Source organism: Alternaria incomplexa (genome assembly GCF_024043165.1).
Source record: "Alternaria incomplexa strain BMP 0042 chromosome Unknown scaffold_10, whole genome shotgun sequence".
Lineage (NCBI taxonomy): Eukaryota > Fungi > Ascomycota > Dothideomycetes > Pleosporales > Pleosporaceae > Alternaria > Alternaria incomplexa.
The window spans coordinates 579,702-599,898 of NW_026249859.1; the positions used below are offsets into that span (position 1 = coordinate 579,702).

At 49.8% G+C, this 20,197-nt stretch overlaps 6 protein-coding genes across 6 annotated transcripts; 3 read left to right on the forward strand and 3 right to left on the reverse strand.

The window, feature by feature from the left end:
• Window positions 1-2,832: 2,832 nt before the first annotated feature.
• J4E90_007073 (uncharacterized protein) lies at window positions 2,833-3,331 on the reverse strand (the record flags this gene model as incomplete). Its single annotated transcript, XM_051436614.1, has 2 exons — window positions 2,833-3,095; window positions 3,172-3,331. The coding sequence occupies 2 exons, from the start codon at window positions 3,329-3,331 to the stop codon at window positions 2,833-2,835; spliced, it is 423 nt and encodes a 140-aa protein (XP_051289360.1).
• Window positions 3,332-5,799: 2,468 nt separating this feature from the next.
• Window positions 5,800-7,541, reverse strand: J4E90_007074 (uncharacterized protein; the record flags this gene model as incomplete). Its single annotated transcript, XM_051436615.1, has 3 exons — window positions 5,800-6,536; window positions 6,594-6,718; window positions 7,213-7,541. 3 exons carry the CDS (start codon window positions 7,539-7,541, stop codon window positions 5,800-5,802), a joined length of 1,191 nt encoding a protein of 396 aa, XP_051289361.1.
• A 2,359-nt stretch (window positions 7,542-9,900) lies between these two features.
• J4E90_007075 (uncharacterized protein) lies at window positions 9,901-11,441 on the forward strand (the record flags this gene model as incomplete). Its single annotated transcript, XM_051436616.1, has 4 exons — window positions 9,901-9,943; window positions 9,994-10,146; window positions 10,201-11,330; window positions 11,385-11,441. 4 exons carry the CDS (start codon window positions 9,901-9,903, stop codon window positions 11,439-11,441), a joined length of 1,383 nt encoding a protein of 460 aa, XP_051289362.1.
• Window positions 11,442-14,465: 3,024 nt separating this feature from the next.
• Window positions 14,466-15,377, reverse strand: J4E90_007076 (uncharacterized protein; the record flags this gene model as incomplete). Its single annotated transcript, XM_051436617.1, has 1 exon — window positions 14,466-15,377. One exon carries the CDS (start codon window positions 15,375-15,377, stop codon window positions 14,466-14,468), a length of 912 nt encoding a protein of 303 aa, XP_051289363.1.
• Window positions 15,378-16,606: 1,229 nt separating this feature from the next.
• On the forward strand, window positions 16,607-17,628 carry J4E90_007077 (uncharacterized protein; the record flags this gene model as incomplete). The annotated part of the gene is made up of 3 exons (XM_051436618.1): window positions 16,607-16,848; window positions 16,903-17,368; window positions 17,428-17,628. The coding sequence occupies 3 exons, from the start codon at window positions 16,607-16,609 to the stop codon at window positions 17,626-17,628; spliced, it is 909 nt and encodes a 302-aa protein (XP_051289364.1).
• Window positions 17,629-18,931: 1,303 nt separating this feature from the next.
• Window positions 18,932-20,189, forward strand: J4E90_007078 (uncharacterized protein; the record flags this gene model as incomplete). Its single annotated transcript, XM_051436619.1, has 2 exons — window positions 18,932-20,097; window positions 20,186-20,189. The coding sequence occupies 2 exons, from the start codon at window positions 18,932-18,934 to the stop codon at window positions 20,187-20,189; spliced, it is 1,170 nt and encodes a 389-aa protein (XP_051289365.1).
• Window positions 20,190-20,197: the final 8 nt, after the last annotated feature.

Here is a 20,197-nt window from a genome sequence, read left to right on the forward strand (position 1 = left end):
ACCATACCCCTTTCACGCTTCTTGATGGCGCTTGTACGATAATGTTTTGTTCCTCGTGGTGGAAGCAGAGTTTTGACGTTCCTTTTCTCTTTCCCACACACTTCTTAGCTCGATGTCTGGACGCTGGAGCCTGGCATGTCGGAGTACTTTTTCTTTTTCTTCACTCTTGTTTACCTGATATTATAGGATATCGTGCATAGCACTTGGCTTGCGTAAATTGTGTTTCTTCATACGCCCTCGTGCGCCTTACCTTACAATTTCCTTGGACCAAACATAAGAATTGATGCCACCCTTTGAGAATTCGAATGCATCTCATATTCCAACAGTCGTCATCCCCTGTTCAGATCTCCTCATGAATGAATTTGCTAGATCGATCAAAGACTTCACATGCTTAAAGGGACGTGAAACTAGGATATGTAGTACATTTTCCCGGTAAAATGACTTAATGAGTGTCAGGTAATGAAAAACAGGTGTAGCTCTGATGCATGAGCTTTGGCATGTCAAATACCAGTCCCGAACCAGTCTGATGCCGCGGCAATCAACCCTTCTGGGCTGCTCCCTTTGGACGGTCCTTCCTCGCCCTTAGCTCGAGTTCAAGTTTTTCCAAAGCATCAAAATCCGTGTCTCCCGAGCACGTGACTACCTCGTCCAGACCGTGTCCTCCTTGCGAAGCCTGCCAAACCAACTTATCGTCGGCACCTACGGCCACTCCAAAAACTCCGTCAAGATGGTCTCCAAGTGGGTCCATGGTCGCGATAGTATCTACCCACGAACGTGTTAGTCGCTTCAGGATTTGGATTGAGAAAGTGCTTCGGGTCTCAAGTACTCTTGATAATGGCCATGGCTGCGCGAGCTTTGGGCGACAGGCTACATGCGTCGCCTATCCGCTTCGGATATAGCTCTTTAAACAACCAGTTTTTAGACTCGGTGCCTTCGGGAGCAACGATTTCTCCCTCAGATGCCATCTTGGGTGATTTGAGGTAGGGTTTTGATATCGGTTTGTATTCGGTGTTGTGTTTTGAACAAGGCTTTTGTTCGCGTTGAGAATGTGGTTGTTATGGCCCATTGAGTACAATGGCCTTGTCTCATTATATATTGTGGTTGACTCAAGTTACTGTCATGATAATTGGATGAGTCGGTGCTGAATGACGCGAGCTTGTGACTGTTAGTTGGGGAGTGTAAGTCATATAGGACTCAATCCAAAAGCAAGGACGCATGACGGTCAGGAACGATGTGTCTACCAACGCATCTTCACGAATGAACTTGTATTCTCAGACAATTGCTGCGGCTGTAACTCGCTGACCTCTCTGACCTCTTGTCGCACATGGCTCCCTGCTCCAATGCCACTCCGTGTCTTCCTACGATCTTCTTTCTTATTTTTCCACCGGGGCGCTTCTGACCTCTCAATTACACAAATAAAAAAACGCCGCTATCTCAGAAACAGGATTGTTCTCTCACACTATATCTATTAGCTATTGGGATGAAAGGCGGTGACTAACACGCTATGACTGTGTACCGCACTGGCCAGAGTGCGTCGGTACTCTTGCAGACTCAGACCCATCGGTGACGGATACCTTTGAGTCCTACATGACTTTGTAATGCTGACTTGTATACACGGTCGTCGAAGGTGGAAGACTCATACTTCATGGATACAAAAGTCCATACGCGCTGTTAAGTAACGGAGACAATCATCCTCACTACACCCTTCTTCATCATTCATACCATCACTTCATAGCATAACCATCGTCTACGCATAAATTCAACCCGACTCTTGTTTGCTGGAGCGAGCAGGCACGAACACAGACAGGTTGAGCCATATCATGGCTTCACAGACGCATTCACTCGCCGAGCACCGCTCGGGATCAGTTGCCAAACTAGAAGACGATGAAGACAAGCTTGTCGAAAACCTCAAACGTGTGTGATTCAGAAAGCCTACCACCCTCGCTGAGGAGCTTACATGATGATAGCCAAGCTAAAGGAAGCCTTACCCGAGTACAAAGACAAAGATCTGGACTACTACATATGGTTTACCCGACTTCCCAACGAAAAGGGTGTGATAACTTATTGCAAGATTGAAATCGGCAGCAAAGGGGAGAAGATGGTCCTTGGGGGAGACAGTGATAATGCCCAGGAGGCTTTGAAGGAAATGGAGTACGCATTGGGCAAGGGCTACGTGAAACCGTTGAAGGGTTGAATATAAGATTTTGTTGTCGAATGTGAGGGTGGCGCACGTGATCAGGGTAGATTTGCTCTGGGTGGATCTAACTGTCTTCATCGTACTCCGTTGTGCGGACGACGGGAAATGCACTTATTCATGCTATTCAAGTCCAATATATATTTTGATTCTGTCTTTCGGAATAGGGATAGTAACTGGTACGAACACATTTTCGAATCAATCACCCCAATGACCGCATTGTGGGCATCTCCGCAAGAGCCTTAGCCTTTCCTTCATTGCCATGATGACAAACCGTGTGAGAAGGTCTCTCAACGCCTTCTTCGCGCTCATTGCGGCCTTACTTCACATCTCGAGCTGCATCTCAACCACGAGCACAACTCAGTTATTATGTCAAGTCCCTGAAACACATTCGACGTAGACAAAGCAGGACAAAAATTCCTCAATTCAATAGAATGCACTTCCGTCTAGTACTCCCAGGATGGTTCGAAGCCGAACTCCGATGTGATTGTCAGCACTAGTCAATAGAATAGATAGTAGTTGTAACCGTGTGATTATTTGCAACTAGCACTTCCAAATCCTTGTCCTGTATATCTTGACTAGCTATCCAAGTCGCATATGTGCCCATATACTCAGACCTTATCAACAAGGCTATCACATCATACCTTGCCTGCCTTCTTGATCTGCAGTTGTCGCTCCACCCCTTGCAGCGTTTTTTCCACTGCATCTTCCAGTAGCGTGAATTCCCCCATGAGCCAGTCAACTTTCCCGTTGGACTTCTTCCCCATCTTGGTTGCAATCTCATACTTCGTCCCTAGCGGCTTGATCTCCTCGCCAGTGTCAGGGTACTCCCTGCGAGTGATCCTGATTCTTTCATAAGGTCGCTTGTCGTCGTACTTGGGATCAATATTCTTCATCAATTCTGTACCACATTTCTGCGTTAGCGTTGCTACCTGAGTATGTACATTCGTATCTGAGTCGAGATAGGATTGGTATACCGTTTATGCGAATAAGCTTCTTTCCAACATGTTCGTAATCAGACCGATTGGGGTTCACAAGCTCTTCCAGGTTTACTATGGATTCTTTGAGTCCCTTGCAAGACTTCTGATCGTTGTGGAGGGGTATGCCACCGTCGCTGTCGTTGTCGATCTCGCGCATGCTTGTTACTAGAGTGATGAATTGCGAAACTATCGCCTGGATATTTGAATGAAGAATATTCCAGTTTTGTGTAAGAGATTGTGATGAACTGCAACTCTGGTGCTACGATAGGTACCTGTTTCTTTATACAGTACAAGAGTCACTGTCTAGGACAGTCGGGTCATCACGCTGACGCCGGAACGTAGATGAGTAACTTTTGATGATGACATTTTTGCACAGTCATCTACATTCATTGCTCATGCGCCAACCAAGAGACTGCTTTATCTGTCAGTTTCCTCTCCTTGTACAGTTTCTGCGTCCGTAGATACGTCATATAAAATAAACCTGATGGCTTTAGGCATGATTTCACACATCAACTTCGTCAATCCAAGCTGGCGCAACGGAGATACAGTCACCAGGAATACACATCTCGTGATGGGGTACGTATAATGCCTTCCATTTATCCTAATGCGAATCATGCTACTGAACACCCTGCCCTTATTACCAAAACTATCATGACTTCCTTCGAGCGACTAGCCTGAGTAACTTTCTTCGCCAGATCTTCGTACAGCCCACTTCATTTACGGATGATGCCGCCCTCCCACCCCTCTCGTCGACTCTAGATTCCAGGTTCTTCAAAGCCTTCGAAGCGTCTGTATAAGGCTGGCTCCACATCTCCTCCTTCGGTTTCTTCCTATCACCGCCTGCTACGAGAAGTAAAGCTACCACCTCTTTTTCTTTACCTTCAGGAGCAGCTTCTTCCCGCCAACGAATATAGATATACAGGCCGTTGTGCTTGCTCGGATCGAGGGCTTTGAATTTGTCTGCTCATAGAAAGGACTTTGTCAACACATGTGAGTGAAGAAAGGTTGGGAAGCGGGACTTTACCTTTGATGCGAGTACAAAGTTCGCGCTCCGACGAGTGCAGGCTCTCAGGTATATAGTAACCCTGAAGTCTATCGTACTTTTCGATAGCGACGTTGATCTTTACTCTGTCATCGTCAAGGGATTGACGTCCCGAGGTTGGGTCGCACAACACTGCTCGCTGGGGAAGGGGAAATCGATCGCCATATGTGCGATGGATCTCTGGTTGCTTGGAAGGATGTGATGAATGCTTGATTTCGTCCTCCACCGCCCGTGTTGCTGCTTTTTTAGCGGCTGTGGCTGGAGTGAATGCCTCGTGCATCTTCAGCAGGTCGGTGTGTCGTTCGATTTGCGGTAAATGTATGCGATGTCATCGGCATCGCAATGTACCACGGCATTGGATGCAATTTGTACCCAAATTCAGTATGAGCCATATCTTGTAATGACTCTTGGGGCTGTTCAGTATGTACATGACTTACAAACTTCGTGAAATGTAATGGTGGCAACTTCTTTGGAAATTCTTGAGTAATCTAATAGTCATCATTTAGTGAGTTGAAATAAGATACCTGGAGTGACGAGTGTCTCAACGTTCGTAGACCCAGCATAATAAGTTCAGACCTTCGCCATGTCTGGTCTGGCCAGTCATCCTTTTCCAAATCGGGACCAACAAGCCAGTCCTATCCCGGACGTCTTCGTCCTCCATGATAGCTCCTTCCACATGTTGGATCGCTTCAGTTCAGCTGCGTCTTGTCGAATGAACGTTCCAAGCTGCCTCAATGCCTTCTCCCTCGTCTTCTCGTATGAACTCTCGCTCTTCGTATCATCTCTTGGGATTGGGAAGTCTCCGGGTCCCAGTACAAGCGCGGCTTTTACTGGCGGGTGGGATGTATCGCGTGGATCGGTAAAAAACTCGATATAGATGGGTCGATCCTCGCACTCTTTACGGAAACAGCGCCGGTAGTAATCTTCCGTTTCGTCAGCGGGTACTAGGAACACTTGACAGTGGCTGCAAACCTTTTATGAGGCTTTCCAGCCTTCTTTCTCGCTTTGTTAGGGAATCGGATGGAGACTTGTTGTCCTCGTCGTTGATTCGAGTGAATTCGGAGCTTGTCTCCGCCCCGGAGGCTGCGGAAACACTCGACGCGTTACTCAAGCCCGTGCTAGCACCACGCTTTCCTCGCTCCGAGACAACTGGGCTAACGTCGCGTACACGACGCTTGAAGCGGCTGTTCGTGTGATGTTCTTGAACTTGAGGCGCCATATCAAGGATTCAGAGAAGGTGATTATTACGCCTAGAATGTAAAGTGATGTGATCTTATAGGCGCGATGTATCATCTTGCTGGTTGACTGTGCATGACCAAGCTCGACGAAATGACTCCGAACAACCTACTATGACTAGAGAGAGCACACAAAGAGAACTAAATAGATGTGTTGGAAATCACCGTACTACAGTGTGAATTATTGTCATCGCGTTGATGACGTAGAGAAATGACTCCGAGCTAGGGTATCTGTATGCGAAATGCTCAAGGAGGACTATGCTACACTGTGACTACCTCATCTTCATGACCAACTCGGCGTATTGTATTGACTCGTCGAGCCTCATTACATCGAGTTGACAAACAAGCCTACTCATACAAGCTTCGGTCGTTGGGGTCGTTCTTCGGTGGAGGGGGACCAGTGGCCGGTGCGGTAGGCTCTTGTTTTGCTGCATCGTCTGTCGTTGCCTCGCCCACGTTCACAGGTGGAATCTGCGGCGCTGCCTCAGCCACAGGTCGAGGTGGAAGTGGAGGTGACGGTCCCTCGGGTGAAGGGCTTCGAGGCGGTGCTTGTTCTGGCATTGTACCAACGTTCGGCGGGGCGCCATATGGCGTAGGGGTATGAGAGCCGTTTTGAAGAGCAGTATGCGCAGCCTGAGGGACCTGAGGTGCCATAGGAGAGACATTGCCCATCTGCTGCTGCGGTTGTGGGTAGCCCACTGCCGAAACGGGAGATTGAGACACGATTGGTCCAGCTTTGGTCATATCGCCGTAGTAGCCAGCTTGCTGAGGAGGCGGGTACGTGTACCCTTGAGGTGGGACGAAACCTCCGTTCGGTGACATGACCCAGCCCGGAGGCGGAGGGCCATAGTAGTAGACTTGACCAGGGACCATAGGCTGGGAGGCACCAGGTGTTTGTGCCATTGTCGGATGCAGCGGCTGACCGGGCGGTACAAAGCCGACGGTAGTCTTGCTGAACTGACCCAGCAACTCCTCAGGATATCTGTGGCGGAATCCCCACTTCCACCATGCCTTAAAAGCCGCTCCGCTACCCATGTTCTTCCATCTCTCAGCCAACATCTTCTGATCTTCAGCACTTCGGCGATCTTGCATACGAGTGAAGCAAAGTACCCAGAGCGACATGAGAATCCAACAGACCGTACCAAAACGCATGGCACTCTTACCGAGCATGAGGCGACGGAACCAGAACCAAGACTCGAGAAATCCAAGTAGGAAGAGCCCGGGGATTATGCATGCAATGATGATGATCCATGTAATCACACGAGATCTACAGTAATAGTAGTAGCAACTGTCGTATGAGCTGTCGCTGTCACTGTCGTCGTTGTCTGAGCTGTCGCGATTTGAGCCGCCAGACGACGAGGTGTGAGTGTTGTACGATCCTGGAGGTGTACTACAATCCGCCATATAGACAGAGTAGTAGTAGTCCGACGTTGACGTGAAAGGCGCCGCGCTCTCGGAAAGGTACCATGTCTCCCAAAGGTAAAGGGTGCCGGAGTAGGCAGTGGCAGAGGATGTTTCAATCGAAGCTGGTGAAAGTTGCGCAGTAACCTGAGTTGGGACGTATACAGAGGCGGATGTTGTTATAGTAACTACAGGCAGTCAAAGTCAGTGTCGAAGAGATTCGAAGAGAGAACGTAGTACTTACATGGTGTGGGGCATGAGGCAGGTGCCGTCATCGTGACTGGCATGCTGAATTCGATATCCTTGACTGTCTCGGTGGTCGTCGCCGTCGCCGAAGGGGAAGTCGCGTAGTAATCATACTCAGGCACAAGATCAGATTCGGCCACCGCACTAGTTGTGTAATACGCGTATACGACCTCAAGATTGTCGTAGTAGCCGAGGGCTGTGGAAGTTGAGTACGGTGCGATCGTAGGAGTGACTCCATCCTTTATAGTGCGGTACTCAGTGTAAGTGTCGGTAGTGACGGTGTCGTCATAATATGTGTACGGGCTTTGTGTGACAACCTCCACTTGAGCGTAAGTGTAGGTCCAGTACGCTGAAGTGTCACGAGTGGTAGTGTAATCATCCAAGAACTGCGCACTCGCAATGGCGGCATTAGCGACCGCTACGAGGGCGAATCGGGCAGCCATATTGCTATGCGCTGCGAAAGTAACGATCGTGGGTCGCGAAACGCGAAAATTAGGTATTAGTAAAGTTGTAGGGCTGTCTCTAGCCGTCAGGGCCACGCCCTCATCTTAAGCACCATCAAGCACCGCGCCGCCGACCCAGACAACTACATGGCTAGCTCACCGGTCGTGCAAAGCGTGCAGGCACATCTCGTTTCCCCTTAAGCGATTGATGCAGCCTTGCGCCTCTTCCAAGCTCCGTCTCTTTCAACCAATCATGCTGTTTTTGCCAAGCGAGTTAACCAATCCCGCGGAAGATCTAGACGTTTAGCGACATTGAGCCGTCTATCTTTGGGTCCATGCGGCTCGTTGCAGACTCATTTTCTGCAGGGGTAAACAGGGCGCCTGAAGGATTAAAGACCTTGCACTGCCCTTGCCTTTATTGAAAAGGTGACTCCGACTCTTACTGAGCATGATGAACTCGCCAACATGAATGTTTTGGCCATATAGATGCTGCAAAGGTCCTGGACGAGAGACAGACCAAGAAAGCCAACAATACGGCTTGTTAGTGATGGTTGCGCGATGCAGAGGGGTGGTTGCACAAGTCAGAATTCGTTTTGGTGGCGTTCTCGTACGACAAGTGCGACGTCTTGGCGACACCTGAACAGTCATCCTCGGCAATTTCGCATTGGGAGTCCCTTCCTATCACGTTCATCTCACAACCAGATATCACAGAATTATACGCTGCTTACGGTATCAATATTGAATAAAACTTCCGCGACTGCCTCCAGAGATATGGAGGATGTCACTGTCATGCTCACAGGTCTTCATGCCTCGATGCCCTGTCTCTTTTGTTGCCATCTCGAAAGCAACTCTGCTTTAGCTAACGAGTTGTCTAAGTTACAACGCATATTCAGCATGTTTCCGCCTTCTACAGCTACTCTGCCGCTGTAAGTCTCGCAACGTCCATTCGCTAGAGTACACCTTCGGTGCCGGACCGTAGTTGCATGCACGGCGCACCTTTCGCTTCGTCGAAGGGCACGTAACGATCGTCCGCCAGACTTTGGCCACGCCGGTTGATGTAACAAGTGCCATAGCTGTGTGAGGTCGCCGGAGATGTAGAGACCACCTAATCACTAGTAACTCCATGGCCAGTTTCTTGACTGTGCTTTTGCGACTGTTCATGAAGGCGTTGGAATGGCCCTGGTTGTGGCATACTTCGTCTTCAATTGTGACTCACGCTGAGTATAAAGTGGATGGCTGCGAATATACCTATTTGCGTTCGTTCTTCAGCAGACCTTGCTGGGAATTTACATCTCTTACCACTATACCAACTCGTACTGTTTTCCAATGTGGCAGTGCATCTGCACTATCTTTGCTGGGAGTGGAAGAACCGAGACAAGTTTCCACAAATGGAAATCCATCGATGCTTTGGGCCCTGAGTATGAGCGCACGAAGCAAGACATCATCGGTAACTACGCCCGTTACTGCCGTTACCCGGACTCTACTGACTAAAGCCTGTGTCGCAACGTAGATGTCTGGGACCCAAATTTGTCGGGGAACTCCCTCAATGCCTTCAAGGTGCTCGTCGAACGGGAATACGTGCACCGCTTTAGGGGAACCCAGAGATATCAAGCGCGTGTTGTATCTTCAGCTGGTGGAGAGCCACTTAGTGCTGCAGCAGTGGGCGATACAATTCCAGAAGCATTGAACAAGCTGTTGTTGGGGGTTCGGCAACTTCGAGGTCCACCACCGGGGTATCATTGCCCAGGTGATCTTTTAGTAAGATCGAGGGTTCAGTCTTGAATGTCTGTATCATCAGAGGGGTGATCGAACGGGGCTACTGCGCATCAACTAAGGTTTGCAAATAGCACGAGGGTGCACTGCAGTGCCAGTTGGCAGAATTCTCCAGGTCACCTAGGACGCGCGGATAGTCTCCATCGTTCATCGCGTTTGCGAAGCATTTGACATGTCTATATCAAAAATAACAACGGCAACCACCTCATACCCTTGCGTGAATGTTGCGCTTGTTACGGAAGTTCTACCCTGCTGGTGTGCAAAGTACCACTGTTCAATGAGAGGGGCCCGTTCGGGTTCGATGCGCCTTCAAAAGTGTCAAAGTCTGGAATGAACGATTTTGGCCGTCCGAGGCTAAATTTCGGTCTTGTTCGTAGTTTTGATTGAGGCGAGGAATTGATGTTGGTCTTGTGCGACATCGTGTTGGTGGCAGGACGGGGTAGTGCAAAGGCACACCGTTGTCACGCGCCCAGCCCAGGCCCCGCCGTGTCACCTAGGTAGCTCCGCGCCACTTCATTAACCACCAACACCAACACCAACACCAACAGTAGCTCGGAAGCTTGATGACAATCGCTTCGAAGCAGTCATGGGGTCAAAGTCTCCAGAAGATCATCGCCAAGGCCCAGACGGTGAGCGCGATGGATGCGATTCCGAGAACACCTATGCTGACAGCTGACAGGGTCGTCGGCGGACGCTGCAATCGCTATCATCAACCCTCCCAAGCCAGCAGCCGCTAGCGGACTGCTTCCAGGCGTACTCGAAGGGCAGGATGAAGACGGAGACGACGACGATGATATCGCGAAGCTTGGAGCTGACGTGAAGAACAACGATGGTGAGCTGGGATCACGTGACTTTAATCTAACCCGTGGACGCTGACAATCGGAAGGCGCGAAGAAGAAAAGAAAGCGCAACAAGAAAAAGAGTAAAAAGGTGTCACCGACACAGCAGACAGCGCCCCCGAGGGTGCCGCTAGCCGATCTGTACCAGGGCCAAAAATACCCGCAAGGTCAGACTGTCGAGTATGCCATCAAGGATGAGAACCTTCAGCGTACCACGGCTGGAGAGCTTCGTCATCTGGCCGCTGTGGACAACATGGATGAAGACTTCCTTGAGGACTATCGCAAGGCTGCTGAAGTCCACCGTCAAGTGCGCCAGTACGTACAGACTATCGCGAAGCCCGGCGCGTCTCTCACCCGCATCGCCGAAGAGATTGACGACAGTGTTCGTACGCTTGTTGGCCACCAGGGTCTTGAGACTGGAGATGGTCTCAAAGCTGGCCTCGCCTTTCCAACAGGCTTATGCTTGAACAACATCGGCGCACATTGGACTCCTAATGCGGGAGCGAAGGAATTGTTCCTTCAAAACGACGACGTCCTCAAGGTCGATTTCGGCGTGCATGTTAACGGCAGGATCGTGGATAGCGCTTTCACTGTGGCTGCCAATCCGATGTATGACAACCTACTGGCTTCTGTCAAGGCAGCTACCAATACAGGCTTGAAAGAAGCAGGCATCGACGCAAGGATCGATCACATTAGTGAGATGATTCAAGAGGTCATGGAAAGTTACGAAGTCGAGCTCAAAGGGAAGACCATTCCCGTGAAGGCGGTGCGTAACATCACCGGCCACAACATCCTACGTTACCGTATCCATGGCGACAAGCAAGTTCCCTTTATCAAGACCAAGACTTCTCAACGCATGGAGGAAGGCGAAATCTTCGCGATCGAAACCTTCGGTAGCACCGGCAAAGCGTATCTTCATGACGATGTTGGCGTATACGGCTACGGACGCAACGAGGGCGTCAGCGCTGCCGGCCTCCATCATTCGTCCGCGAGATCGCTATTGAAGACCATCGACGAGAACTTTGGGACTCTGGTCTTTGCTCGCCGTCAGCTTGAACGTTTGCCGCGTGTGGAGAAATACCACCTCGGTATGCGAACGCTGGTGAACAGTGGGATCGTCCAGGCATATGCGCCGCTGGTGGATATCCCAGGGTCATTCATTGCGCAGTTTGAGCATGTAAGTTATTGCCCGTGGGAATCAGAAGGTTATGACTGACTCGATACCTCACAGACTGTTTTGCTCAGGCCCAATTGCAAAGAGGTTGTCTCTCGGGGTGACGACTACTAAACAACAACGCTTCACTGAGTTATACTAGACTTCAACAGTCGGCATAAGAGTTTTCAGATAAGACGTTTCAACACGTCTCGGGCTCTGTTCTCCTACATGATTAGCGACACGCACCACACTCCTTTATTACCTAAAAAAATCACAATCTGCTTCTGCGCACAATGTTTGTTCCAGCGCAGACCAAGTAGCACGCCCTTATTATCACGAAACTTCTAGGAAGGCTATACAGTGATCTCTCACTCACACTTGCTCTCTGGTTGCTTCCTCACTTATGGTTATATGCATCTGATCGAACCACCGTGTAATATTGTGACTACAATTGATCACCCTCGCATGAGGTTGACAGAGTGGGTATGTAGGTTATGAACATTTCATCTGGGGACCAACGAGTTGTTGTGTGGCACTCACTTCCCGCGCATGAGTCAATACAGTGACTACTCGTTGAGTCACTACCAATACAAAAGAGGAATCTGTTCAATCACACACTTGTACACCATCATGTCCTTTCTGAAACCTTCCTCCAGACAACAAGCTGCCGCTGCTGATTACATTTCTCGCACAATGCCCAGAAGAGACCAAGAGCCAATCCCACAAACACCAGACTCCTCTGATGACGAGAATGAGCGACAAGCGGCAGAACCCACATTCGTTTTTGAATATCGCCTTACCAATATCGAGCGTGTTCTGAAGTCACGAACCGGACTCTTCAGAACTTTCCGAGGCTGCTTGATCGCCTTTTGGTACCGCAAACAAGTCAAGGCACTTGTGGCTTTGTTGGATGGATTGGGTAAGTTGATGACACAATTTGATAAGCTGTTCAGCCCATAGTCATTAACGTAATAGCTATAGAGAGTCGAAACAACTGGGCGGGTATCAAAAGATACATTCGTTTGAGATTCACGGTGACAGAGAAAACGCAGGGCGGCACAGTCTTTCTGATTCGAGAAGTGAACGGCAAAGACGAGGACGTTAAGAAGCATGACACTCCGTGCTATGTAAACAAGCAGTTTTTGGAGCGCCTTCGGCCTATGGTAGTCGTATAGAGTTACTTCTACATGCCATTGTTCTTATTGGCTTTGCAAGTCATACTTCCAAGTGCGCAGGCCACCAAGAGTGACTCTTACAATTTGTTCTTGTGTATCTACGTGTATTTGGTCTGACTCTGCTTTCTAGCTCTCGATGACTGTGAGTAGGTAAAGTCACGGGTGACGCAAGAGACGATGTCTCTTTCGATGAAGATATTCGAGTCCTCTTAAACACTGCCACGATAAAAGGAATCCATAGTTTTCCCTCGAACGAAGCACCAAATCATGAAATGCTACCCCGCCATTACACGCTTCCGGCAGAAGGATAACAAGACACCCAAAGCGAATGAACCCATTCGCTTCGAAGTCAAACTCTCAGTGCTTCAACATTCCGTAGACTCGCACACTTCCAAAGAGGGCGTTTCTCCAAATTTGTCTGCAGCGCATATGGATGAACTGAGAGAACGCTTGAAATACTTGAGTAAGCATCTGGTCGCAAAGAAGGCCTAGGAACTATGGACACTAAGACTAACGCTGCTAGCGAACAACACTACTGAGATCAAATGGTTCGGGAAGAACCGACTCATCGTCCGGTTCGAAAAGATTAGAGAGAACGAATATCCCACGCTGGGCATCGTCCGGCCAGACTTTTGACTGTCCAGGAGGATGCAGCTACGACAAGGAGGCTTCCCTTGCAAACTCAGCATGGAAGTCGTCAAAGAAATCGAAAGAGAGATTCAGAATTGGAAGAGCTCCAATAAATTATAGTAGGAACGAGCAGCTACTCAATCAGCGTCCTCTAACGTCTGACTAGGTACATGCAAACTGACGTGGGTGGACTGTACTTGGGAAGGTGGTCGAGGAATTGGATGAGACTACATTCTGATCGTTGAATAGGTATCAGAAGCAAATAAGACATGGTGTTCATAAGACGGCAGTCCTTCGTGATAGAATCATTCATAAATGGGAACGTGTATATCACTGTTTATACCAAGGCGTGCCCTATATTATATGTCACCCTATTCGAAAGACTATGTGCATCTGTAAAGGGATCATACATTCCGAAGTTGACTCACGTGTGACTTGACCGACAAGATGTTGACTGGCAATGAAGACTCACAGTTGGATATAAATTCAATCACTTCCTCATCAGAATAACTCCACAAACACCACCAACACTACCTACTATCGCTGTCTACGACTTCTTATCCATACTTATCATTCAAACTATCGAACGTCCACCATGCCGGGTAGAACCTCAAATTACACTCCTGCAGAGGGCGATGAGCGCCAAGTAGCGGAACGGCAGGAAACCCCTGGAGAATATACAGAAGAAGAGCTGATCACCAAGGAGAGCCTCATAGGCAAGTACCCAAAGATCCAGTCGTGATGTCAGGGATTCGCGGACATTGGCACAAGCATGCTAATGCTTGATTAGAGAAGGTCCTCATGATCTTCGCAGCTGAAGGCGTCGAATGCGGGGAAGAGGACCTCAAATTCACGCTTGGGCCCAACTCGAGAGGACCTGGATACAACGCTTACATCGGTCTAGCGGAAGACAATACGATGAACTTTATCGGGAGAGGGCGATACGAGAGCGATGCACTTGAGGCTTTGGATGATGTACTCAACCAAAGGTTGGACGAGGCCAGACGACGTTTGGAATAGAGAATTGAGGGAGAATTGAGGGAGTGAAGTCTGACTAAGCCAAAATGTCGATGGAGCTGAGTCGTCATATGATGTGGACAGCTCAGCAGTCTTGACTGAGAGGTAGAGAGACGTGTTGCGCCTCAACCAAACAATACATCCCTGTCTCTTCATGATAAAACAGAACACCTCGCATGAGCAAAGACCACAAGAGTTTGACGAGGATGTGTGAATCATTACGAACTACCATGAACAGAACTATGCTGACTATAAAAACGCTGGGCACATGAAAGCGGGACAGTGACTCCGCGCGATGGAATGAGATGTAATACAGACTGCTGTGAGATGTCGTTTAACCAAAGACCAACGCCCTAACCTCAATACTTTCCCTACCAACCGCACCCTCTGGTGTCCTTGGGTCCACGAAGGCCGTGTGCGGTACACGTCCCCACTGACCTACATTCTCATCGCTATCGAAGCACTTCAACAGCAAACGATCCTCATTCGTCATGCCAGACCAATAGTACCACTTCTGCCCCGGGTTATACGCCACAGCCGCCGTCTGCCCGTTGCGGTCAGGGTAGCGATGTTCAATAGGTATCAAATCGCCGTCGCGCACTGTCTGGCTATCGGCAACCGCCAGTGGGCTGCCCATAACGGGTCCATTGAGCGGCCGCCATACATTGATGATGCGGTACCGTCCTTGTAGCAGTTGTTCGGCTTCGTCAGGAAGGTGGAATTTGACTCGTTCGGCGGCGGAGAAAGGTGTTTGATCGATGTGTACGCGCTGGACGGGGTTGCGGTTGCCGGTCGGTCGGCGGATCGTGTGGTCGAAGAGGAGGACTCTTTGCGCGCCTTGTACGTTCTTCATGAGCAGTTGCTCTACTTCTGGGTAGTATACGCGTTTTACCGCGTCGTCGTCTGCGAAGCCATCTCTGTCCAGCCCGCTCTTGATGTTCTGGTATGTGTCGAAGGCGTTGTTGTCTAGAGTGAATTTCTGCTCCTGACCTCGTAGATCCTTGAGTTCGACTTTGGTCCAGTCGTCGCCCCAATTCCGTTGTGGCACGCCTGGGAGCGGCTCGACGTAGTTGTGTGGTGGTGAGCCGTCCTCGGGGGCTTTGTAGAAGGACAGCGAAGCTGTTACGGGGCCGCGAGGGATGGGCAGGCCTTGGTAGTTGACGTCGGAAGAGGTTGTATCGCTGGTGGTGGGCGTAGGGTCGGAGAGTTGGTGGGCGGGTGTCGGAAGAGAGGCGGTGGTCGTCATCTTGGTGACTGTTATGCTAGATTTGTTCGCAATCGAAATGAGAAGGGTATGGTCTAAGGTTTGCGAAGACTAGATCGAGGGTGGTGATGGTGGCTGCTGGATCAGTGGCTGTACGGTAAGTTGTTTGGATATCGGATATGATCAAGGACAGCTTCGATGCTGTTGTATACGCCTATGCGATTAGAAATGCTTCCTACCATTGCGACGTCAAGTCGCCCTTCATCCGCCGGGGCTTCCCCTCATTCGGCATCTCTGTGGCGATGATGCCATAGCTCTATTCCCGAGGCCAAGCTGTGTTACTAATGCCCATCGTCCAATGACTGTGTGCGTGCTGACAAAGTACGCGAATTGTGTGCTAGAGGTAGCTATTCGACAATGCGCGCTCGTTTGCCAGTGGTTGGCGTGGTGGTTTGTAACAATTGCGTGGTTTCTAAGCCAGCGTTCATTAAGGGATGAGCAACTGTCCGGAGATGGTGCGGAGATAATTCGGAGGGTCAATTGCGTCATACCTCGTGCATATCCGTAGCGGAACGCTGCTCAACACCATCACCTTTCTACTTCAGCTCTTCATGGTACTCACGATGCCAGTATCACCTTGGTATATGTTCGTTATTAGTTGTACAAACATGGCCATACGCCAAAGAACTTGCATGGCTTCGTCCGCGGACCCATCCCAAGCGACGAACCGAAGCGTTCGCGACCACTGGCGATGCGACTGAAACAGCGCTGAAGCACTGAGCTTATGTAGACAGGCCAACACTACAATAGAGGCATCTACGATACATCTATGCGCATCTAGGCCATTGTCTAGCTGTAGCATGTCTAGCGGCATCGGTCTTCAACTCGCTTCTAGCCGTGATTGCCGTCTTCACCAGCATCAATTGAAGCCAAGGCATGCTACTTGTTGGTGGCGTGCGCTTCTACGATGGATAATGCAGAATTCGATGAATGCAAGCGCTCATCGCACGCATCGACGCGTCGCGCCAGTGCCTAATGCATTGGACCCCCTCTACAAGCACTCATGCGTCGTCTCAACGTCATCATGTTCGCATTGGACTGTGACATCGTTCCTCCACCTTTAAACCACATAAAGGTCGCAACCACTATAAACATATCTCAACATGCTCCGACTCTTCTCAAGAAACCTTCCCACAGCTTCCAAATCTATCACATCCACATTACGAACAAATCAATTCATCCCCAAAACTACATATCAAATCGTCAGAAACATGAGTGGCGGCAAGGCTAGCACTGATGAGCTGAAGGGCTCAAAGCTCTTTGATGTTTCTCATGTTACCGCTCTCGTTACTGGTGGAGGAACTGGTATCGGTTTGATGATCACACAAGCGCTAGTCGCAAACGGCGCGAAGGTCTACATCACATCAAGACGTGACGAGGTGCTGAAGAAGACGGAGGAGCTGTACAGCGGTGGTGGTCCAGGCCAAATCATTCCCATTCAGGCAGATGTCAGGTAAGCAAACTCTTCGTCGATACCATCATGAGTATCGATACTAATACTACCCAGCGAGAAGGACGATGTAAAGCGCCTCTACGAAGAGATGTGCCAAAAAGAGCCCAAAGGTATCCAAATCCTCGTGAATAACGCCGGTATCGCCCGCGACGACAACACCAAGTTCTCCGCAAACGGCCAGCCAAACATGGAAGACGCCCAAGCTATCTCCGACCATTTCCTCAAGTCGCAGCCCGAGAACTGGGCCGACACCATGAAGACCAACGTCGGAAGCATCTTCTGGATGTCGATGTACTTCCTGCCTCTATTGGCTAAGGGCGGCAAGGTCACTCCTGGATACAGCTCGCAAGTCATCAACGTTAGCAGTATCTCAGGATACATGAAGGGAAGCAGCAGCGGCCAGTTCTCATACGCGTCGAGCAAGGCGGCTGCTACACACTTGAGCCGTATGTTGGCTACGACGTTTGCGGGAACCAAGGTCCGCGTCAACACCATTGCGCCTGGTGTTTTCCCAAGTGAGGTATGTAACTCCGAAGTTCAAAATGTAATATCCGTGAAGGTCGAGCTAACACGATGTAGATGACCACTGGCACTTCCGACGAAGATAACAAGAGTCGCATCGAGTCCGGCATGAGCAACCCCGCTGGTCGCCCTGGTGCTGACACCGACATGGCTGCGACAGTACTATTGCTGGCTGGTCCAGGTGGTGTATTCTTCAACGAGCAGGTCTTGTACCCCGATGGCGGAAGCACTCTCACACAGCCCGCAGCGAGGGCTTAGTCGTGCATTCGTGAGCAGCCTCACGGGTAAGAATCGATAGACCAGATGCGATATATCGAATGTAAATACAACGATCATGCATAGCCTTGTTCTGTGTCGCGTCATCTTCGTGATCCCTTTCAAACCAAACGCGTCTTTTCGCAGGTTTGCCGTGCCCCACCCCGCCGAAGCCTTCCGAAACCCCACCACAAGCGCAAACTCTTTCACGCTACACTGCGACCACCCACCCCAGCAAGCAGACAATTGTCGCAAATACTGACCGACGGCAACAACAATCAGAACCAAGTACTAGTACGATGCTTTTTCCCACGTCTCCATCAATCAATAGATTGGCCTAATGGCCCAATGGCAAGGCGCTTGACTACGACTCAGTTCGATATCAAGAGATTCCAGGTTGTAAGTATTCACTCCACCCGGCTCACAAGAGTCGTCCATTCGAAATACCGCCGCTGACGCCCAAGAAAGCGACCCCTGGTTAGGTCACAACACATCTTTTTTGCTCTTTTCTTTGTCGTTGGTGTGGCAGAAATTGAGGTCTGAGCATCTTGGGGGATTTTCAGATTTATTAATTTTTAATTTTGCTACTAACTAATTAACGTAGCTTTGTAATAAGTAGTAAGCAACGCTGAATTAGACAACAGGTTAGTAGTAGGCTATACTTATGTAAAGCCTGTTCTCTTCTCTAGTGAAGTGGCTAATGTTGCGCGAACTACCCGTTCTATTCATCACACTAACAAACATACAACACAAACCACTCTTACGTCTTTGTTGCAACACGGGAGTTTAATCATTGTTTTTGTCTACTGCAACATTAATTAAAGTTATATCCTTTTAGCAGAGATCTGAACTCTGGCATCTTGATAGTTATATGACTAGCGGTTAGCTCGACTTCTGACATCGTTCATATCCAGCGATGCTGGGGTTGCGAAAAGGCGTGCGAGAAGTCTGGTAGTGCGATTGAGAGTAACATGAGTGAATGGTTCGTTACGTAGCAATGGTTGCAACGATTTTAATGCATCTTGCCAATTCATTCTTGCTCGCCAAAAAGAGGTGCATCTTCACTGGTGGAAGCCGTGGAAGCTGTGACATGAAGGTATGCTCACTGTACATTCATCGAAGAGTCATGTCGTACTTCACACAATGCTCCTACTTAACTGTACCACTACATCCCATTTCTCCCGAAAGTCTTGGTACTAAACTCGCTCTTACCACAGGATCTACTCGAATTCCACTGAATCATCACTCGACGGTCCTACGATCCATAATGACGACATCTAACCCAACCCCAATCACACGCGGCAGCATGCAACCCACCCCACTACCCTGGCTAACAGCCCTGCTCAGACCGCGTGTCAAAGACTTCATAGACGTTAACACGCATATCCTGCGGCCTATATCTATGGCCGCACAGGACGCTACGTATACTCGACTCACCGACACCGGCGAACTTGACCTTCAAGCCCGCGCCGACGCAAAGCAATCCTTTATCCATGATGTACACTACGGCACTTCTCCTCGCGGAATAAGACGCCAGCTACTTGAAATTCCGTTTGACGACTTCTTCGATCTGTGCGTACGCGAACTGGCCAAGGTGGAAAATGGTCCTGTAGATAAAAAGAAGCATCGAAACGACCGCCTCTGGTTTCTTTTCAGCTGTGCAACGCATCCCGAGGCGGACACCGATGGGACGTTGGGGCCTGAGCTGTGGAAGTACTACGAGTGGACGACTTGGTGGCCCAAATACGAGCTATCAGCAGTCTATCGCAGCTCCACGTTTGAATTGCAGCAGAAGGCAATCGAAGACGAAGAAGACCCCTTCATGTGGCCCGGTCTGACATGGTTTCTCGAGGACGAAATACGCATCCAAGATGGATACGCCGCGGAGAATATCGAGCATGTCATCAAGCACTTTCTCTGGCTCTTACTGAACACCATCGACGTTCACCTCGTCGATCATCGACTGGGCCTTAGTGATCGATATCCCGACGAAGAGGTCGCGGATGTGCTGCGTGAAGGGTATGACGTGCTAAATCGGTCCTCGAAGCTAGTGCTGCGAAATCCCTTTTCAGACATCCCCAAGCCTGTGCGTGAGGCCTTGGCGACCGTCAATACCATGGGTAACATCGAGTACGTCGGGCAATGCCCACTACATGCCCTCTACCATGCTGTACCACCGGAGCTTTTACATGCAACCGCGTACATTGCCTTCCTCCATTGGGCCTTGGCCGAGGTCGATCATTTGAAAGCAGATCCAGATGGCACCATACGTGCAAATCTGCTGAAGCTGCACATGGTAGGTGCACCAGAGGGGACTAGAAGCGATTGTAGACATTCCTGGACACGCCCTGCAGCTATGGGCGACGTAGTTACCGAAGAGCTTGAAGCCTACGTTAATCGCACTCTCGACGATGGCCCTGGTGTGGACGTCCCGATAGTGCCGACCGGACCACGCATTGATCCCGACGGGTTGTGCGATGTGGTGAGCACGCCAGAAGCGACCGAGCACTGCCCGATTTGCCTTGAAGACTACACGGACGTTGACAACGTGTGCGTGCAGCTAAAGGCCTGT